We start from the raw sequence: 23,806 nt of genomic DNA on the forward strand, positions 1-23,806 counted from the left end.
TTTCAGTCGCAGGATCGGCATTCAAAAAATATGATTCTAATTGTTCAGCTAAGTTTATGCTGCTTTGTATGCTTTTTAGTGTAAAATTTGAAACTTCGGAATTTTTGTCTGTGCCATTATCCTCTGAATTGATTTGGTTTACCTCCGATGCCATTTCCACCAAATGCACTTTGCCGGCCTTTTTTCTTTTTTCTACCAGTAATTTGTGAATGTCTTCAGTAGTCATATCATCAAAACCTTCCCCTCCTACTGACTTAGCAAGTTCTACTATTGCACTAATTTCATTTTCTGCGGTTCGACCATATTTCCTGAATGAACTGACTCTGACCATAGATTTTTCCAACATGCATTAATGTTGAAGGTTTTTCTTCTTTGAGCGATAAAGCTATGATTCCGATACAGTTCACAACTGAAAAATATTTCCATGCCTCCATCACTTCAATAGGTTCGGAATCAATTTTTTCCAAAATCCTTTTTTTTTTTTTTTTATATATTATTATCATTATGTAAACCCCAAACTCAAAAGGTATTAGAACCTATGGTACTTAGTACCTTGCTTGGGTTGGAGGTTGAGAAGACGAAAGAAGATATTTGTTGACATTGGACTTGAACTTCTATGATGAATAAATGAGGAAGATGAAAAGTTGGTTCTGTGGGTTTGAAGTTGGACAGTAAATGGATGTTGGCTGGTGGTGGCACGTGTTCGGACTGTTTTGAAAGAGAGAGCGGGAATGATAGAAGCCAATTCAGAAGAACACTGCCTGTGGAAGTATCTGTAGAAGAGGCATGCAGCAGAAACAATACGTCTATGAGACAGAGTGGAGAGACTCTGTTAGAGATGAATCATTAATTAACCTAACGGCCCTCTTCTGAATGGAATCGAGAAGCCTGAGAGAGGTTTTGGGTGTACCACCCCAGATGTGGGAACAATATTCCATGGCAGGGCGGATTTGCAATTTGTACAGTGTGAACAGCTGTTTGGAAGAAAAATAACACCGAGACCGAAAGAGAAAACCAAGTTTTTTTTTTTAGATGCAGAGGAAGCAATATTTGTAATGTGCTTGTGCCAAGAGAGATTAAAAGTCAGGGTAATCCCCAAAAGAGATATCGTCTTGCCTAGAAATCGGAGTGTCACAAAAGATAAGCATAGGAGCAGAAGAATCCTTTTTTGCAAGATATAAGACAAGACTGAGTTTTAGAAGGATTGAAGGAAGGATTGAAATCTTAGATTGAAAACTAATAATAATATAATAAGATCTGTTCACCGGTACACACGCTGGTACCACGACCATACAATACCCTTCACTGCACCATGCCAGGGGTTAACAAGTGGCAGAGATAACCTCGCCGGGATTATAAAGATTAATTATAGGCAGATTATATTTAAAAATAAAAATAAAAAAGTACTCATGGCAGATAACATTGACTTGGAAGGAAAACTAATACAAAATAACAAAAATAATACAAGTTGTTATAACAAAGGATTTTCCTCGAGTCAAGTTTTCTGAGAGTTTCTTGCCCTGCCATAACGATCTGAGATCAGTTGGTAGTTCTGGAGACCACATGCAGATCTAGGATGAGCCGTCAACACTTTATCATCTATGATTTTAAATAAGTCAGCATCCAGGGATTGAACCAGATGGAGCTTCTGATAAGGGAGGAACCGATCTTTCAAATGTAGCCTCGAAGGAAGAGCAAGAAGCTTGGGAGTGGAGCGGGGAGCTGGTTGGGGAATCCGCCAGCACAGTGTCCCAAACGTTGGGTGCTGAGACTCTCCCGGCAATCATTTTTACGGTGAAGATGAGTCTTCTCTCGTGCATTAATGCTGAAAACCTGGTTAAATTCAGCGATTTGGTGGGAGATGACACATCCAGCTTGCCCACTTCAGGAGCCAGTATTCGGCTTTTAATGGTTTAATTGTGGTGTCTGCTGCTGAGCCCCACAACTCTACTCCATACAGTACACCTCCAAAAATCAGCATCCTGATATACATTTTTATCAGGTTTATGTTATGAAAAAAGTTCTTTGCTCCACTGAAGAATTACCTGAAGATCGGCATTTAAGGAATTGGTAGCAGATTTTCGAAAAGTTGAAGCTGATTGAGCAGGACAAGGTTTCTCAAAATGGAAAGTGGAATCTAATGTGCTCTCATTGGCAAAACTATGGATAGGATTTCCAGTAAATGGAAGAAAGTCATAAATATACAAGAGGAAAAGAGTTGGGGAAAGAACTGAACCTTGGGGGACACCGGCATTAGTGGAGAAGTTAGAAGGCAGAGAGCCATCTACCATAACCCTCAGTGAGCAATCAGAGAGAAAACTGAATAACCAATTACTAAAAACAGTTGGCAAACCATAAGATGGAAGCTTGTTTAGAAAACCTTTTATGGCAAACACAGTCGAAAGTCTTTGAGATGTCAAGAGCAACAGCTTGTGTTTAACAAACTTTTCCATTGAATTTGTCCATAAATGGGTAACATAGGCCAGAATATCACCAGAGGGTCGAAACTGGCAATCGTTGATCAGATGTAAGGTTTCTAGGTAGTTTAAGAGTTGGCGGTTAATTGATTTCTCCATTACTTTAGAAAGAGTAGAAGTAATTGCAATGGGATGATAATTGGATGGCAGGGATTTGTCACCCTTTTTAGGAACTGGCTGGATATGAGCAAATTTCCAAGCAGAAGGAAAAACACCTTTGGAATAAGAAAGTGAAAAAAGGTGGCAAAGAATAGGAGTAAGTTCAGGAGCACAGGTTTTGAGAACAAGTGAAGAAATACCATCGGGACCTGGAGCTTTTCTTAGCATCAAGATTCGTCAAAATCCTTCTGACATCCTTTTGACGTAAGACCACAGGAGGCATTGGAGTGTGTTGGGAATGGTGGGAGGTATTTTACCAAGATCATTAATACATGAGCTGGAAATTAAAATGGGATGCTAGCAGGTCAGCTTCATCCTTGGCTGAAGTGACAACAGAACAATCTGGTTTGAGAGAGTTGGGAGAAGAGATGGGCAAAAGTTGCGGGCAATAGCTTTGGCAAGAGACCAGAATGCTCGGCTACCGTTAGGGCAAGAAGCAAGTTTTCTGCTCTTAGCCTGTTCAAACCCTAGTTTGGACTGATTAATAACTGTTTTACAATAGTTGCAAGCTTTGGTGTAGGCAGAAAATGAAACTGGAGAATTAGAAACAAGCTAATTACGATATGCAACATTCTTCTCTTGAACAGCCTTAGCACATTTATTGGAAAACCAAGGTTTAGATAAAGGACGAGATTTTAAAGTGGAGTGTGGGATAGAGGATTCCATTCCTGCAAGAATAATTTCATTGACACAATCTGAGCAAACCTTGACATCAGAAGTTTTGAAACTGTAATCCTACCAAGGAATAGAAGAAAAGAAGTCTTGCAGGTCATCCCATTTTGCATTCTTGTAATGCCAAACAACACGGGGTTGGGAATAGCCATGAGATAAAGGTTCCATTGGAGAGGAGACAATCACCAAGTTGTGATCTGAGGTGCCTAAAGGACCACTCACTTCGACCATCTACTTAGAAGGGTTGTTTGTGAGAAAAAGATCAAGCGTATTGGCTGTACGATTAGGATTGTCTGGTATTCTTGTAGGTAAATGAACAATCTGTGCAAGGTCATTAGTAATTGCAAAAGCCTCAGCATCTCGACCAGCTGGGTCGGTGTGACTAGAAAACAGGAGCCAGGTGGGGTTGTGAACATTAAAATCACCAAGGAAAATTACTTCGCTGTTAGGAAATTTGAACTGGAGAAAGTCAGGTTGCAAAGAGAGGAAGTCAGAGTGCTCCAAGTGATTAGTGGAGTTGGGAGAACGGTAGAGACGACAGATGAATTTGACACAATGAGGTAGAGAGATTTTAAGCCAGAAGAGATTCCAAATTGTCAAGTCTCTGACAGGGAATATTAGAACGGACATATGCACAAGTACCACCTTTGAGGCGAAAGGAATCATACAGCGAATAATTTGGGCATCTGAGATGAGCAATAGTTGAATCAACGGATAACTGAGATGTGGATTCTGTCAGAAAAAGTACATGTGGTTTGGCAGACTGCAAGTGGAAATGGACATCGTTGAAATTAGAATTGAGACCACGTATATTTGTGAAATGAATTTGGAAGTGCTTGGGAGGCTAAGATCTTTTCGCAGATAAGCTTACTGTATTAGTTTGACAATTCATGGTGTATTCAATCGTAAGAAAAAGTGGGTGGGACATGCTGCATGAAGTAATGAAATTTTTGGATATGGCGTACATATGGTAAGAATATACCCAGATCCTTGACATAACGTGGCCTCGACAATCCTCCCCTGCATACACACTACTCGGACTACCCCCAGTCACTATCTGGCAGAGTAGAGGTAGCAAGATTATACACTAGCTGATCCGGAAGGCTCCTAGAGAGTTACCAATAGGTTCTGTCTGGTGTACTAACTAGCGGCTGGCTTGTGAACACTGTTTTAGAGCCGTACCCTCGAAATGTAAGAGATATTGGATCTCGCCACGATGTTCATCATAACCTGAAAAGTCATCAGTCATACTGCATGATGGAAGAGATTGGGAAGGATTGACTGGAACTTAGCTCTAGAGACTAAACATGGGTTCTGCCACTTCAAGCCTCCAATAAGCAATGTGGTGGTATTGCACCGGTTGATGAGTCATCTACTGCCTGGTAACATAGAGGGGTGGCGTTCCTCCATGTAGTGTGGGCGCCACACCTCTATCTCTGCTTACGTTGATTCACACCTGGGTAGTCACCCACCATCGTGAAGGTGCAAGCAGAGGATTTGCCGAAATTGGAATATAATGCCTTGATCCAATGGCTGAATTAAAGAAGTTGTATTAGGTGGTCGGAACATTACTTCAACGTTTGGATGGCCTGGTTTGTTATCCAATAGTAATAAAACTCTGAAATCTACATTTTTCCGCTTTAAATACTTTTCCACATCTGGCACAAAACAATTTAGAATCCTTTCTTTAAAACAAATCAGTAGTTATCCAAGCTTTTTTATTTGCTTTCCAGTATACTGGTAACACATTTTTATTTACACATTTCATTACATGAGGATTAGAGGATCTATAAACCATCATAGGTTTTATCATGTAATCTCCTGATGCATTACTGCACATAAGTAATGTTACACGATCTTTCAATGCCTTAAAACCTGGTATGTTTTTCTCTTTTTTTGAAATAAACATTCTGTTGGGAATTTTTTTTTCCCACCAAAGGCCTCTCTCATCGGCATTGAAAACTTGTGTATCCATGCTCTCCAATAATTTTTTTGAAATTCCTCTGCATACTTCTTGGTAGCTTCATTATCAACCGATGCACTTTTCCCTTGAATTCTTATGTTATGTAACGAGAAGTGGTTTTTAAATTTCCAACCAACCTTTACTGGCAACAAACTCCGAGTTAACAGAAGATTCTCCATTTTCTTTTAAATGGTTATACATTTTTAGTGCCTTTTTGTTTTAATTACATTTCTGTCTAATGGGATCTGTTTTTTACTGCTATTGTCAATTCAAATGCTGAATGCTTTTCCATTTTCTCAATTATTGGTGCTCGGGGACAAGCTGTCATATTTGTGGAAATGAAAGATCCTGTAGCAATAGCAGTTCCAATTTTCTGTTTATTTTTCTTTATGGTCTGAATTGTTGCGTCATTTAAATTTAAACTTTTTGCAACATATACTTTTTTTAAGACTATCCAAAATTTGTATCTTTGATTCTAAAGAAATAAAGTTCCTTTTGAGCGGTGCTTTTTTGCTTTCCATGGACTGGAATTTAATTCACAACAAAGAACAAAGTTTAGTGATACATACCCAGAAAAATGAATAAACGATCAAATAAAAACCAAAATAACCTTACAAAAACCTTAAAGGTCACAAACTGCACTCTTCGAAGTCACAATTTTTGATGCTCCCAAACAAGCACAGAACCTAAAATAATCTCCCAAAAAATACAGTGAACCCTTGCTTTACGATTGGTTCAATGTAATCAAATCACTTTATGATGGACTCTTCATAATAAAATACAGTTTTGGTCAGTTTATAATAAGCAAAAAAATAGGAGGAATACTATCCACAGGCTATAAAAGTAAAGATATAAAGCACAAGTGTAACTTTATTACCTTACCAATTAACAAGGTTAAAAGATACGTGAAAATTGGAAGAATATTTTCCAGTTAGCAAAATAAAAATAAATTTACGCTTACATACATAGATTAATATGTGCTGTAATATGTACATACTAATTGATATTGCTGTTCACTGAATTTTTTTTTTTTTTTTTTTTTCTCTTTTGTAAAATTCAGAACAGTAAAAACGATAAGCAATTAATAACAAAGAACACAGCGCACACAAGTTGCAAGTGAGATGCAGAGTAATGAGTTTTTGAATATTTATTTATGTTTTTATATGCTTGAATATTTGATGGAAGGGGAAACACACTTTGCCATAATAACATGAAAACCCACAGGATTCCAGCAGTCAGTACTAAAGCAAAGGCAAGAAGATAGAGTTTAAACTACTCATTTAAACCTGAAAGTTTAAACTACCCGTTTAAATTTGCACTTTCCGTTTTAAACCGGAAAGTGCAAATTGCTTTTATTGTTTTATGGTACTGGCCTCCAGAAATGTGCTTTAAAAAATATCACAAAGGCGATAACAACTAGCGAGTCAACAGTGGGGATTCACAAAATGGAATGGAAACGTTGAAAAATTACATCCAACATAATAGAAGGGTTTTCCCGGTACAAAAGCAAAAAAATACTGTGTTATTCAAAATTTCCCACAATTTTCTAACCGTTTTAGAGCAAAACCATATTATATAAGTACTGTGCTGTGTGAGGATTGTCGCAATTCTCAAGCCATGTTGTAGAAGTACCATGTTATACCGGGGGGGGGGGGGGGGGTTACCTGTACTTTGTCTTTTTAAGTGTTTAGTCTCTTGCGTGTGCTGCTGCTTTTTTTTTTTTTTTTTCTTTGTCCATTTATATTGCTTATTTTTTGTAAGCTGAGTTGGCCTGTGGCACAGTGTGATACCATTTGCGCAGAATTAATAGAAATTTATTTCTTATTTTTATAAATATTCTCCCCTTACTAAAACTAATGAATATTTCTAGCAGCTAAAATACGCAACATGTTTGCAAAATTTTCAAATTCAGTTATTTTAAAAATAAAATTAACAATCTACTGGTAAAAGGCCACCACAAATCAGAAAACCAGAATTGGGTTTTTTTTTTTTTTTTTACAAATATTATAATTAAAATCTGGTGCCTGTCAGGTTATGAATATCGCTTGTGTTATCTGTAAAACAGTGTGTGATACTAATGCTGGTTTTAATGGTAGCATGATTTATGCTAGCATTAGTCATACCTGCATAGACCAGTACTGTTTACGTGCATTTATAATTAGTTAAGAAAAGGAGGAATTACTTCTGATGTCTTATAAAACACTTCTGTGTTGGTACTCTTCATTGTTGAATTGACTATGCAAATAATTTACATGAATTTGTCACACTTTTAAGACAAAATTGGCTTCTATAATCTCCCCCTACCCAAACTAGGGGAGAAGACTGATAAATTCCGTCACACAACTCGTGGTTTCACTTCATCATGATTTAAAGTATGGACTTGTTGTCTTTTCGCACTCGAAGATTTGTGATTCATTGTAATTTTTGGGCCCGTGGACCAACGATTCTGTGGCGCATTGAATCATTAATTCTGAAAATACTAAGAGTGTGACAAATTCATGTAAATTATTTGCATAATTTGCATGAACTTAATTCAACAATGGAGAGTATCTGCACAGAAGTGTTCTACAAGACATATTGGTTTTTTTTTTTTTTTTTTTAGGAGCATTAGCAACTAAGGCCATATTGCTCCGGGGAAATGCGGTGGTCATTCCCTGACCTTTGCGCATCCTCCGTATTTGGTGGTCATGGGCTCGAACCCTGGTCTTATCAAGAAGCGTGTGCTATGCACTGCTGCTCCTGCCCACCTGGCTATGGAAGTGCCACATCATATAGGTAATTCCTCCGTTTCTTAACTAATTAATATATAACGTAGAATGTATTGCTAGCATTAGTCATTGCAGCTCGTCATTTATTATTTAAATGCATTTATAGTGCAGTCCTCAAGTCTCCTCTTTGTCAGAGAAATGGAATAGGGAACTACATTCTGAGGTAACCAAATCTTCCTTCCCGGGAACCAGATACATCTAATGTATTAGCTTACATCAGACCTTGGAAAGGTCATCAGATACTTCTGGATAGTGGAAATATAAGCAGTAGAAACAAACTCCTCATTAAGTTTGGTGATTAGGGGAGAGAAGGCTTTGGTGGGTTGCTGTATAGTGGGCTTGTATTTCAAATTTTTCTAGAATATTAATGTGAAGGATATCTGCATCATATCAAGTCTGCCCTTATTGTAAAATCTCAGTATCTCCATCAAAGTTGAGCTGGAATTGGTCTGTGGTCAGTTGAATAGGATGCCATGTGACTATGTATAAGCCTAGGAGAATGTATGAATCAATAATTTACAAATTGGCCAGCACGTGAGTATCCATAGCAAACCTATACCAGATTAGAAAAATTGGGTTTTTTTTTTTTTTTTTTTAAACAAAATGTGTATGAACATTTCCTGCTGCATGAGTATGTAAAATACATTGTTTTTATTTAAATTGTTAATGTTATTCTTTAATCTAAACAAAAAATATTTAATGGAACTAATACTAAAAGCCATACTTATTTTCTTCACTCCTGAAATGGTTTTGTTCACCTCTATAAAACAGACAGCCATACTAATTTTAAAAAAATTAAGTGTTCACACAATACATAAATTAGTAATTTAATTAAAAATAAGGACACAATTTGTGAGTATGGGCTTTAATGGAAATAAATTCTATGCCGTTAAAAGAACAAGTGCTTTTGATGCCATTGTGTTTGGCTGATCCTACTTGTTTTAGTCAAAGAACATCTAGTAAGTGGGCCATTAATTCAACAGAAGGTGTTGAAATTTAGCAAAGAACTGAAAATTAATGACTTCAAAACTTCCATTGGATGGCTCAAAATTTAGAAATGGTACATCTCATTTAAAGTCATAAGTGGCAAAGAAAAATCTGTGAATAATAAACAAGTTACAGAGTGGTGTCAGAAACTGGTAGGTATCTGTGTTTTTTATGACAAAAAAGACAATTTTTTTTAATTGTGATGGAATGTAACTTTTTCAGAGCTCTTGCAAATGAAATGTGTTTTAAGGGTGAAAAATTTAACACTGGTTAAATCTCAATAGAAGAGCTAACTGTCTCACACTTTGTGTGAACATGTTAGGTTAGTTGGATTTAAAAGTTTGACATTATTTGGCAAGAAGTAATGACCGAGCATCTGCTGAAATTTGACAAAATGACAAAAGCCAATAGGAATGTCATTTTATATCTTGATAATGCTACATCACATCCTAGCCTCATCTTCAAGAATGTCAACCATTTGTTTGGCAGATTATCTATAACTTCAAGACTTCTATAAGCAATTTATTTTACTGCACATACTAACAAAAATAGATTCTGCAGGTGATTTAGCAAATCTGTTGCTGTGTTAGGTGCAGTTTTTGGGTTTGTACTGTTATGAAATGCTTTAAAAAAATAAAGCCTTACAATCTCTTTTCCAAAAGCTAGATTTGTAGGTATTGGTTGCAACTTAATGAATTATGACCCTATTCCAAAGGAAACAGTCAAAATTAATGATGATTTAATAACAGAGGATTAAGCAGAAGATAGGGAATTTCATACCATTGGAAGTTGATGGGAAAAGCGTGATGAAAAAATCTTATTCATGCTGGCAGAATTCCTGTATGCCATTGACAAAACCCTGTGAGATGTCCTAGTAGTCTATCTGCAGTGTTCAGGGAACTTCATATCTGACTACACAGTTACTCCCAGATCTTCTTTGTCCTGAATGTGTTAGCATACATTTGTCAATGCTAATCTTCATTTGCCACTTCTCAACCCATCTGCCTAATTTTTATAGATATTATTGCATTAGCACACCCTGATTACTGTCATTAACCACCCTGAATTATTGAATCTATTGTGTCAGGTTTGGGGGAGCTTCCGACTGTGACCCTCAGTCACAGTCGGAAGTTTCCCTATATGTGATCTGATTTTGTTATTCTGCCATTGTTGTGTCAGATTTGTGTTGCGAGTCTGTCAGTAGAGGATAGGAAGACAGCAGGTTTTATGGTATGGTGTTTGTATATACATTTGGTCAAGAAATTTGAAATAGCTTAGTCTAGCAGTCAGATTGATAAGGTCCATTGTGTCTCTTATTTCTGGTGAGTGGGAGAGTTAGGAGAATTGTCTGAGGATGGTGTTAGTCTCCTCTGGTGGAATATTTGTGAACATATTGTCCACATCGAGGGAGACCAGTACATCACTGGGATTGGCCTGAATAATTTGTAAGTGGTTCAAGTGATGATGCAAATTTTTCAAAGTTCTTTGGTTATGTGGGAGAGTAATGATTCTACTAATTTCTTGTTCTTTTCACTAACTATTGGTCTGGCTGAGGTGTTTTTTTTTTTTTTTTAATGCACCTTTTAATTTTTGAATTTTCCAATACTTATTTTTATTCTCTAGAAGTTTGAGAATTCATTATATGTATTTCTTTATTGTTTTTTTATTTTATTATTATTATTTCAGTGGGTTTTTTTTTTTTTTTCTTGTGTGTTTGTCACAATAAACAAAATTTCAATAAAATAAAATATAAAAGGAATGAACATTAAAAATCAGCTAAGATGTTTTCAGGACAAGGTGGTTTTTTTTTTTTTTTTTTTTTTTGTCCCTGGTGCTGCATAAGCCATAAGCTTGCATCATTTTATCACTAAATACTAAATGCAGCCCGCCACCAGGTCCTTGCTATCGAGCACTTTGGCAAATTGCAGACACTCATGTTCACTAAATTCATCACGTTTCTCATAACCCTCCTTTGCATTGTATGAACCAAGCCCCTTCTTTTCAGTAAAACAGCGTGTGTTATGTGTTGTATGAAGATTGTGATAACTTATACGTGACAATGGTTAGGAGAAAGAAGGCTTGCTCAAAGACTCATATTACCGCCATATACTGTAATATGTTTCGCATGTCACTAGATGAATTCTTGAAAGTCACCTTCATTCCACCAACCATGGGCGGAGGTTTAGTTTTCCTCATAGGTTATTCCAGGTTTTAAAGCCCATACAAATTGACTGTCTTTTTACAAAACTAAAACACGGAATAATGGTGTTGTTCACAGTAATGTGTACTATGTCATTATATTTTTGTGGTGCGAAGCTAATTCACAATCTCCTTTTTAGAAAGATGTCAACGAAATAGTATTAGTGTTAGTAACTGCCGCATGGTGCAAGAAAGCCTATGGCTTATGCTGCACCAGCCAAAAAAAAAAAATCTGAACAAAACAATGATAAAAACAACAACAAAAAAAATAAATAAATAATAATAATTAATTAATTAAAAAAAAGGAAATTAAACCTATCATCCTATGCGCTTCCCTTACCCGAAAGTACTATCCAGATGACCTTTGAATTTCCCCAAACTGTCTGCCTCTACCACCCATGAAGGCAACTTATTCCAGTAATTTATAACTCGCTGGCTAAAATAAAACTTCCTGCAGTTCAATCTAAACATTTCCCCCCGTAACTTGAATTTATGTCCCCTAGTTCTAGCATCATTTATAATCTTGAAAATTTTGTCCTCATTCATTTTACTGATGCCTCTCAGAGCCTTAAACACCTCAATCAAATCTCCTCTAAGGTGTCTAGTTTCCAAACTCTGCAACCCACATATTCAGAGTCTTTCTTCATAAGGACGCCCTTTTGCCGATCTCACCAGGCGAGTTACCCGTCTTTGCACCCTTTCAAGAAGCTCGGTCTTTCTTTAGGTGCGGTCTCCATACTTGAACACAGTATTCCAAGTGTGGTCTAACATAAGCCTTATATAATGGGATTATCACATCCCTATCTCTACTTGCAAAAGTTTGATAGGACACCATGGGCCTTCCTTGCAACCTGTTTACAATGCTCAGAGAATTTCATGTCTGACCGTATCGTAACACCCAAGTCCCTTTCCTCGAATACTGGGTTTAGTTGAACTCCACCAAGTGAATAAGTTATTTTGGGATTACTGTTTCCCAGGTGTAATACCTTACACTTTGTTGGATTAAAGCATAGCTGCCATTTTTCTGACCATTCCTGAAGTCTATCTAAGTCTCTCTGAAGAAGCTCAGTTTGACAGTGATCATTAACTACTCTACCAATTTTAACATCATCTGCAAATTTAGACATCACACCCTCTATCCCTTCATCAATGTCGTTTATGAAAATTAAAAACAACAGTGGTCCTAATACTGATCCTTGGGGAACCCCACTTCTTACATCAACCCAATCTGAGGAATAGCCATTTATCACAACCCTCTGCCTCCTGCCTGAAGCCATCCTTCTATCCATCTAAGGATTTTCCCAGTGATTCCAACCTATTCCAGCTTATAAAGCAACCGCTCATGTGGGACTGAGTCAAAAGCTTTGCTGAAGTCGAAATTATTCCCTAAATCCAGCTCGTGAGTGACCCTTTCGAAATAGCGAACCAGATTTGTTAAACATGATTTTCCCTTTACAAAACCATGCTGAGTATCCTTGAGAATTTCAATTCGATCCAAATGATCCTGAATTCCACCCTTGATCATTGCCTGCATGATTTTCCCTACTACTGAAGTCAGACTGACAGATCGATAATTTCCAACTTCACTCTTAGAGCCACCCTTATGTATGGGAGATACGTTTGCACTTTTCCAATCCAAGGGAATCTCCCCATAGTCCGGTGATGCTTGCATAATTAACCTCAATGGTTCAATGCACTCGTTTGCCGCCTCCCTTAAGATTATAGGGTATATTCCATCAACTCCAGGAGCCTTACTGGTACGCTCGAAAGTTTTTTCATTAAATAATCTTGCGAAATTTCGATATCATTAATTACATATTTTTTAACTTCGCTCCCACAATTTCCCGTTGCACTATAAATTTCAGAAGGCATATGAAAAATTCTCCATGTATTGTAAAATCTGAAAAGGATAATGTGGTTGTCTTGTGTACTTCATGTAGAAGTGATTTTTCAATTTCACTCACTAGGAAACATGATGTAATCAGACATTTACAAACAAATAAGCATAAGGACGGCATGCAGTGCACTACATAGAAAAAAATGTAAAAATATAGCATTACATAGTAATGATATCATATGTACCAAATAATGAAAAGGGAGACTTTAGTGTAGGTACGTGTCTCTTACTTCACCTTGTTTAAATGTCATATTGAAGAGAGCTGTAATATTAACTGCTTAACTGTAATATTAAAAATATGCTTCTTAAGCATATTTTTAAGTCTTGAAGGTGGCTTTCAGTAAATCTTTCAGTAAAACTTTGCAAAAATATATTGTGTTAAGTGTATATTGATAATTTTTCTTTAAACAACTTATACAACCACACCAATGGTAAATGTTAAGCCATTTAGATAAATATTGATACCATTTTATTGTTGTTCTTTTGAATGGTAATTTATGGCTGTGCAAAACTTATGATGGTGGTTTTATTTGCTTTTTGGGGCTGGGGCATTAGTGAGGTATTGGGTGATGTGTTACTAATTATATTAGCTTATTACATTATTTATTATTCAATTTATCTTTTTATTCTGCTTTTTAAATTAACTTTTTTTTTTCTTTTTTTTTCAGACTGGTCATAAAGGTGAGTAAACATTTTTGTTTGCATGTGTATGTCTGTTAAATGGTGCTGTCAGATTTGGTGCAATTAATTTTTATTAATGTGTTTATGGTATTGTTTTTGCCTTTTTTTTTCCCCACTTTAGGAAAACAGGAAAGTAATGTGCACTATACATAGTAATTAAAGCCACGACAAATTCTGATTCTTGCGAAGAATCAGAATTTTTGTCTTGGCTTCAATTTTTAAACTATTCTATGGCAACCCCAAATGTAAAAAGTATTTAAATCTATAGCACATGACAGTATGGTGATCTTGTCACTTGTTGGAGAGGTCTGGGTTAGAGTTGTCATATACTGAAAAAATTTCTAAATCCCCTTCAAGTAGAGTTGTGGCAGGACTTGAACCATCACAGAAGAGAAGTAGAGTTTTCCTCCATGAGTTACTCTGAATTTTTCCATCTGTGCAACATAAAAATCAGCCTATGATCACATGCTTGTGCAGGTGTTGATGTACAATGTGGTCTAAGTTGCTGGTCTGCCTAACCCAGTGGTTTTCAACCGGGGTGCCACGTAATTTGGGTTTAAGTTACTTAAACTTATTTATTTTTTAATTTATATGTTTATTTCATTATAAAAAGGTGTACAGTATCTTTTTAATGGTTATGGTGATCTATAATTGATGTTTACTTAATACCTCTATACGAAGAATAAAATTATATATTGTATATATATAATTTGTATTATGAAATGTAATTTTTATAATTATATTATTGTATTAAATATTATATAACATATTTTTTAATCTTTTTATATACACACACACACACACACACACACACACACACAGAGACAGAGACAGAGACAGAGAGAGAGAGAGAGAGAGAGAGAGAGAGAGAGAGAGAGAGAGAGAGAGAGAGAATCGGATCTAACAGGCAGAAAATTGAGTGGGGGTGCCGTTATTAAATAAAAGGTTGAAAACCACTGGCCTAACCTGTTTCACTGCTAAGAAAGTTACATTGCTGAAAGCAGTTCAGAGAAAGAATTCAAAGTTCTATGGAATTTGTACGATTGGAAGAATAATAGCAGTAACAAATGAACAAGGGAAAAATGATTTTAAATCAGAGGAGATTCAATTAGAAAATATTTGGATCAGACATATGCACAATTGCTGTCTTTAAAGCAAAAGGGATCTTAGCAAATTATTGTGACAACTAAGATGAGTTGTGATCATGCAACTGATAACTGAGCTTGTATCAGAAAAATTAAGTGGGTGGGGAGGTGGTTCTAGGTGGAAATACATAACTGAGATTGGAATTTCAATCTACTTCACAAATATGTGGCCTAAGTTGTGCACATTTCTGAAAGGGATTAGGAAGTTAATCTTTTTGCAGCAAAATTGTTTCATTAGTTTGTCAATTCATGATGTTGAAGGTGGAATAAAATATGGTGGGGGGGGGGGTACATATGTGATCTGATAGATTTAAATATGGCAAAAATATCTAGCTCCTTATACAGTAGACTGTCGAAATAATGGCACATTCAAGATAACAGGTTGAGATTGGATGTTTACATACAGAGCAGATGTCTTGCAGTGCCAAAAAAAGAAAGAGAAAACGACGTCACATGATTACTTTTTTTTTGTTTGTTTGTTTGTTTTGTTTTGTTTAAATTCACCCTTTTGAAAGTGAATTGTGTACTGATATCATGGATTATAGTGGTGTTTTGCATTATTTTAAATTAAAACCTCTCACTATGGCTCCTAAAGTTAATAAACCTTGTACAGAAGAGAAGAAAAGAAGAATAATTGAGAACATTAAAGCTTAGCGACAAAGTTGATATAATAATAGAAAATAGGATGGGTGTAAGTAGGAGTGTATTAATAGCAGAATATAACACTGGATCATCAAGTTGTTTGTTTTTTTTTTTATGTGCAGTTAATAAAATTGCATTCTTAATCTTTCTATTTCGTATTTAGCCTCATTATTTCTGCATTAAATATATTAAAAATAAAACTTTCTAGATAGTGGAAAAATCGAAATAATTGCATCTTGAATCTCTGAAGGTGCCATTATTCTGAAAGTCTACTGTATAGCCTTGCCTTGGTTATTTTGAAGGAAGGCTGTGCAGGGAAAAGAGCTCTTCTCCCAAATTAGAAATCCCACAGGGTTTTGTTTTTTTTTTTTTATAACAACTTTCACTTCAGGTGGAGCAAGGGAAAGACAATTACATTTGAGAAGTGGATTCTTAAATGTTAATTGTTGCCAGGTAACAGAACAGTTAATTTATAAAATATAGTCAAGTTAAGAATGCAAAAGATAGAAGCACAGAGTCCAGCTTTTAAGTATTGATGGAAGGTGCACATAAGGAAAAACCACACAAAGTTTCTGGAGGAAGTATAATGGTATTGGGTGTTTTTATGACTTCAGTGGGTTCATGGGACCAAATGTGAGGACACCAGAGCATAACTGAACATAGTTACAGATCAGATACACACGGCCTGTTTCTCCTTTTAGGCAGGGATACTTTCAAGATGATAATGCAGCTATACCAAATGTGTTAAAAGATTGGTTTGAGGAACATAAAAAGACTCCAAACTGTGCCAGCCCAGTCCCATTGAGCATCTGTAGGACGAATTGAAAAGACATCAGCATAATCTTTTGATGTGTCATATCAAAGCAGCAATTAGTACTAACTGTGTTCCAATGTGCAATGTCATAATTCTAAGGAGTGTGATGAGGCAGTGTATAGATTTTTTTTTTTTTTTTTACTAACAATGGCAGGTTTTTAAATGCTGTCACAACAGAAAGAAATTTGACCAAATCAAAATAATCCTACTACAATGTGAACAACTTATTCAAGGCCATTGGAAAAATACATTGCTGAGAAACAGTTTCATTATTTGTGCACAGGAACACTATTTCTGGATATGACATATGCCTGCAGTAAATAACAAGTGTTTTGCCGAAATATGTCCTGTCAGCTACATCACTATACATGTAGTGAAATTAAACATGTGTTTACCCAAACTGATACTTCTGCATTCAGCTTCACAGCAATTATGGATTGTTGCTGTTAACAAATAGGATGAACTGAAATGTTTTTATCACTCATGTCCACAGCGAAAGGGGGTAATTATTTACTATCTGGTGCAGATGGAGCTTATTTTTGTTTCGTGATAACACTGATGTCATGCATCTTCCCAATTGCTTATGATGTATGAAAAAAAGTTGATGGCTACTAGAAAAGTGTGTTAGTTGTATCCCCCTTCCATCTGTTTTCAAAACAGTATTGTGCTATCATCATTTCTTGTTCTTTTTGTATTATAACATTTAAATTCATTTAAACTGTTTATTGCTAGACTTGATGCTTTATTTATTTGGGGAGCCTTTTTTGTAAAATTATACATGCATTCCCTGCATTGTTAGACAATATTTCCTTTTAAAAGTTGATGTTTTAGGATGGATGATAAATAAGATTTAAGTAGGCCAAACTTCAATAAAATAGATCTGGGTCTGTAAAAAATTTATTCTTTGCTAATACATAAAGAATTAATGAGAAATAATGTGGATTAACAGAGATTTTTATCTTGCCACTCAAATTACAGATAACTGGGCAGTGTTGGTGTTGACTTAGCCGTTCATTCATTAATTTGATCACATTCCATCTTATCCAGTACTTCTAAATGTAGTGAGTATGTGCCCCTCTAATCACTTTAATGTTCTTGCTAAGGCTCAGGTAATGTGCACAATTTTTATGTGCTAAATACTGAATATTCACATATGCTTTCCATTCATCTGAAATAGTTGGGGCTGCTGCTATCACATTGCTAATAACACTGAACAACAAATTTTGGGTCATATTGTGGTACAGGCATAAAAGTAAGTTTACTTTATAGATTTTGGGATGCTAAACATGGAAGTAATGCTTAAAATGGCAGATTGGCTCCTGTTTTAGAAAAAAGTAGTTTTTTTATATTTATTCCGGGTATTTTTTATTTATGTGGAGTAAAATGTAGCCATGAACATATCTGTATCAAACATGAGACCTTTTTTGCTTGTATTCAGCTTTGGGAGCATCCCTTTTCACCATCCAAATAATTGGCTAACATGGTGGTGTTCCATTGCTGCGATATCTTGATGGAAGTGCTCACCATTTTTGTTGCTGACAGCACCACGGTTTGGTGGGAAGAAATCCAGGTGTGAGTGCCAGAAATAATGCATCTTCAATGACATGTTGCACCTCAGTTTCTCCGTAAAAAGTAATGATCTTCAACAAGCTGCCTGTGGTTGCCGGCAGCTTGTGGAAGACAGCATGGCAGTACTGAAACTACCATGTTACCATGTGTTTTGCCAAGAGCCATATTTGATAATGTAGAGTAACTTGCTAGTATCGGACTCCAATTGTAATTCGAAAACAAGGGCCAATCAAATTTTAACATGATTTTTGTGTTCAGCAGCATAAAATTTGCCAAGATTGGCTATTTTCGTTTTTGTAACATTTTACACATTGACCGGTGTAATGAGTAGGATAGCGTGCACTCTCTCTCTCTCTCTCATGAAAGTTGCCCAATTAAGATTGCATATTGCAAATACCAAAAAATCTGTCTTTGTTTGCCTAAATTCTTACTGCAGTGATATTTGCACTCTATGCCTCAGTCTTCCTGATGTTAATGAGTTCTGATCCAAAGGAACATTGAAATATTGTTAATAATCCACAGCTATCTGTTGATTATTTGATGAATAAGTCCAATATGAAGAACTGTACGTTCTAGAGGAATTTGAGAAGCTCAATAAAATTTTTAATAAATTATTTTAGTTAGGGAACAGTTCACAATATATCTTGTGTTAGTGAGGATGAAATCGATTTCATTAGTTGTTAGTCCATTTGGGCTCTTCTGTTTGCGCTTTTCGTGAAAACAGTGTTCATTACTGACGTTCCTCGAGATTCTGCAAATTCCATAAGTCTTTCATTTCTTTCCAACTTTAGCTTTGAAGGCGCTCCCCCCCCCACCCAATAATGGTGTGGTGAATTTTCATTTCGGTGTACATTTCTTCAGCCTCTTCATCATTGGCTCGATGATGAAGAGGTTGAAGCTCAATGCTGGTGCTTAAATCATTATAACTTTTGGTTTATACCTCTTAGAAATCCTCAGAAGCAGTCTTGACGCCCTTGGTGATGTACTTTTGAATTCCAAGATGTTTTTTAAATCTTTATGGTCCAGAAAGCCAGCCCAACTCTTGCTCGTTTCACTGTTTCCATTGGTGTACAGCAGATTTCCATCGATAAACTTATTCGTGATTCATTTCTTCTTGTTTGAGCCAAACCAATGATATTCCAATTCACATTTTCTAATTCCTTTTCCAGCTCTAATACCTACCATCACCAATGAGCGATCTTACGTTGTAACAGGCCAGTTTGGTTTCTGTGCATGGCAGCCTGGTTGCACCCAGAGATTCTTAGCACCCTCTGCTTGCTCTCTGATCCTCTTGCTGCCATTAGAGGGGGAGAGTGAAGGTTGCTGGGGACTGAGGGCCATTTGTTTCATCCTGGTGTCATGTGCTGGAAGGTTTGGTCTTTTCCTCTTCGGGCTTTTTGAAAAGAACCACTCTACACGTTCATTACCACCAAACTGATGTAACAGGGCTTACCATCAAGATGTGCATGAGTGGATTTTTGGGAGGCACACCAACTGGACTTCTAAATCTTCTAAAATAGAAAGATATTGGATCCATCATTGTTTTAGATTGAATGCCTGATAACATAATGCCTGTTTCTCTCTAAGCCCCTGTATTATAGCAGTGGTTCCCAAACTACTGAGATTTGCAGATCCCTATATAGAGTATGTAGAAAGTGCAAAGAAGATTTTTGTTTAATCCTATTGGATATACGGTATACACCAGAAGTGAACTCGACTAAATGAATAAGGAATGTAGCAATATATGGTAGGATGAGGTGACCAGGTAAGATATGAAAAAGAGAGACAGATAATTGACAAGAAATGAAAAGGGAACCAAAATAAGACTACATTGCAGTGTTTTTCACAATTTTGGTGTCTTCATCAGAGGCCAAATACCAAAAATTACGAGAAAGACGGCAATGTTCTTGCTTCTGTTTCCGACATGTTCTGTATGCTATGGTGCACGTGTGCTGTAGACATTAAGACCGAATTTTGCAACAAGAATAAGGTCTAATAAATTGTGCCAATAAATGTAATTATACTATGTAGGGCATACAGATCATGGATGACCTTACAGAAGCAAGTAAAAAGAATTGAAAAACTAAAGTAATATTGGAATGTAGGAATAGGCAAGAAGGAAGAAACTGGCCCATTACCTTGTAAGACTGAAAATGACCAAGATGGCGGTGTGCCAGTATATTTATGTATAGGTACACTAGCGGTTCCTAGCATTAGAAAATGGTGCGAAGAAAAAACAAATTGCATGGTATGGTGTCTGTAGGCTAGTGGATGTATAAATTGAAATGCAATATGTGGTGATGAACACTGTTAGTGCTCAAGCTTACAAAGTAGCGGTGAAAAGCAGCTAAACTTTGTTAAGGTGGAAAATAGATTTGGTAAAGTAAGAAGGTAGTATCCCGCATATGCTTTCGATAAATTAATGGCTCACAGGACATAAGAAGTACGGACAAGTAAAGCAGAACAATGAATGAAGTAGAGGTAAGTAGTTGGGCTTGGGTAGTTCGGGGTTGCAAAACCCGTTCCTATAGTTCGGACCTTGAAAGAAGGTCTGGGAGTGAGTACATCATGTATTTAAGATCGGTTGTGTGAATGAGAAAAATATGATATATAAATGTTAAATAAAAATTAAATTATACACATGGTTAATACACAGTGTTAGGCCAATTGGTGGGTACAGCTTTCCTAAGCTGTAAGACACCATAGAGCCCTAGTGTATTGTATATACACTATTTACAAACTTGGTGTATGTGGGTTTTTGTCATCAATTATTGCTGATTATGTTGTCTCTGTTGATGTCACATAGTTTGTTAGATGATATTGAGGGCTTTACAGAAGTGGTAGCAAAGATATGCTGTAGGAAAAAGGTTATTTGTCAGTTTTTTGTATAGCATCTTGATGTTATTGATGGTTATTTCCTTAGTGCTGCTATCCTGATGCTTTGTGTGAGGTTGACTATATTAAAATTAAATGTATCACATACAGGTTGATGATAGCTTTGTTGTTTATTACTGTAATTTCAAGATCCAGGAAATAGTCTGTAGTATCATTGTTTGTTTTTTCCAGTTTGAGTTCATTGGGGTATACGTGTCCATATTCCTTGATGAAGTTTGGGCATATAATATCTATGAGTTATATATCTGTAGAAGTTAAACTCCTGTGGAAATGAGTTTTCAGACCAATATAGATATGGGTTTGCTATTATGCATGAAGCAGGACTTCCCACGGGTGTTCCATTAGTTTGTAGGTATATTGTCTTGCTTTCGTATATAAAGTCATTGGGGATACATAGGTTCACTAGGTTGTTCCTGTAGTTGGTATTGGAGGTTATATTCTCTCTATATTTTGCGTATATATCTTTGAGCACTGTTTTTAGCTTGGTTCAGTTAATACTTGTAAATAAGCTGTGGAAGTCAAGTTTGTGTACTGGAAATATTGTTATTCTGTAAGGATTTTAATACTGGTAGGTTATTGCCTATAAGTTTGCTATTTGGTATGATGTTCAACAAGGGTTGTAGTAGACGCTCAAGAGTTTTGCCCAGTTTGTGTACATAACTATTCTTGCATGAGGTTATAAATCTGAATCCTATGGAATTAAGTGTGTGTATATATATATATGGCAGACTGTAATTGCTAATGTTCAGTTTTAATTTTTTTGTTAAAGTTTCTTTGTAATAATATTGTAGGAACTGAATATAGGTTTGTATGTGTTGCTGGAGTTAAGTTCAGTTCTCAAAGTGTGTGCGTCAAATGTTTTGCAAATAAAAGCATAGTTATTTGATGCTTTATCTACTGGTGTAATGATGTAATCTTTATGTATGTCTAGCAGTTTTAGTTTAGCTAGGTTATAATACTGGCTATATCTGAATTTGTACTGGCTATATCTGTTTGAACTTAGTGATGTAAATATTATGTTTTAATAGAGTGAATGTATTGCTAATCCACATGTGTTATGCCTCTGTTGGTGTGTTGTTGTGTTTATGTTCTAGGCAAAAGCAGTAGTTTAATTGGTCTTGATATAGCTGTTTCTTGAAAGTAGTTAGATTTATTTTGTTACATGGCCTGAATTTAAATCCTTGGGCTAGTATATATCTAAGTATTGGGACTGCAATGATACTTAAATTTTCTGTGATGATGTGTCCATGGTCAGGATCAATATATTGTTGCATATTGCTTTGTTTGAAGATGCAGTCATTAATGTTTGTATTATAGGACATTAAATTGGTTGCTGTGGATTTGTAGTTGCAGGCTAGTATCCCAAATGGTTTTTTATATTCGCATCTAAGTTTTATGTTGATGTTTTAGCTATTGTTGGGAAGCAAATCATTATGATGATTGATATAGTACTCTAGGTGTGGCCTGGCAATGGTCAGGCCACACCTAGAGTACTGTATACAGGTCTGGAGGCCTCATTTCAAGGATGTAGAGCTGCTGGAACGAGTACAGAGAAGGGCAACAAGATTAGTGAATGGAACAAAGGGGTGCTCTTACGAAGAAAGGCTTAAGTTTTGCAAATTACAGTGTCTGGAGACTAGGCACCAGCGAGGTGTATAAAGCCTTGAATGGTTTGAGCATGCTCAATGCTGATGGGATTCTTCCTCTAGCTCAGAAAAATCACCTGAGAGGGCATAAATTCAAATTGAGGAAAGACAGATGTAGGATAGACGTGCGGAAATTTGCCTTTAGCCAGCGGTGTTTTTTTTTTTTTTTTTTTTTTTTTTTTGGCTGATGCTGCATAAGCTTGCTTTCTTGCATCAAATGCCTCTACTAATGCTAATATTGATGTTATCCATTATTTTATTTTGGAAATTTAAGATTATGATAGGTTCTTCTGTACCCATTTTATTATGTGGGTTTTTAAGATTGAATTTACAGATATAGTCTATTATGTGAAAGAGCTGTTTGGACTCTGTGTGTATGAACATACAGTGTGTTTGAATGTGTGTAGGAACATACAGCACCAAACACAGTGTACTGAGAGAGCATTACTCAGGTTCATACAAAGCTACACAGCACTGTAAAGATATATCAAAATATAGAGAGATTATAACCTGCAGTACCAACTACTGGAACTACCTAGTGAACCTATGTATCTCCAATAACTTTGTATACAACAGCAAGGCATATCTATCAAGGCATATCACCCATGGGAAGTCCTGCTTCATGCATAATAGCAAACCTATATCTATATTGGTCTGAAAACTCATTTACACAAGAGCTTAACTTCTACAGATATATAGATGACCTCATAGTTATTAAATGCTCAAACTGGAAAAAACAAACAACAATGATACTACAGCCTATTTCCTGGATCTTGAAATTATACAGTAATAAACAACAAACGTGATGCATTTAATTTTAATATTGTTAACCTCTCACAGTGGCATTCCAATATATCTAGAGGAGTGCATGCCAATGTTATACTAGCGCAAAGCATCAGGATAGCAACCATCTGCAGTAATAAGGAAATAACCATCAATAACATCAAGATGCTATACAAAAAAACTGAAAAACAACCTTTTTCCTACAGCATATCTTCGCTACCACTTCTGTAAAGCCCTCAATATCGTCAAACAAACTGTGACATCAATATAGACAATAAAATCATCAATAATTGATTACAAAAACCCACATACACCAAGTTTGTAAATAATGTATCTACAATACACTAGGCCTCTGTCTTACAGCTTAGAAAAGCTGTACCCAGCAATTGGCCTAACACAGTGTATTAACCATGTGTATAATTTAATTTTTAATTTTCATTTCACGTTTATCTATCATATTTTTCTCACCCACATAACTGACTTTAAATACATGAGGTACTCACTCCCAG

The 23,806-nt window shown here is 36.0% G+C and overlaps 1 protein-coding gene across 2 annotated transcripts in view; it reads left to right on the forward strand.

The window, feature by feature from the left end:
• LOC150074952 (uncharacterized) overlaps positions 1-23,806 on the forward strand; it is a 153,761-nt gene that overhangs the window by 118,165 nt on the left and 11,790 nt on the right. For both annotated transcript variants that reach the window (XM_090389238.1, XM_090389239.1), the window contains one exon: positions 13,791-13,803. Coding sequence is in view for 1 of the 2 variants with exons in the window: in XM_090389239.1 (XP_090245365.1) it covers positions 13,791-13,803 (13 nt within the window). In the remaining variant the exon portion in view is untranslated. Of the gene's footprint in view, positions 1-13,790; positions 13,804-23,806 lie in introns of those variants that run through there.

This window comes from Mastigoproctus giganteus, chromosome 14 (assembly GCF_048544385.1).
Source record: "Mastigoproctus giganteus isolate SK-2022 chromosome 14, ASM4854438v1, whole genome shotgun sequence".
Classification (NCBI taxonomy): domain Eukaryota; kingdom Metazoa; phylum Arthropoda; class Arachnida; order Uropygi; family Thelyphonidae; genus Mastigoproctus; species Mastigoproctus giganteus.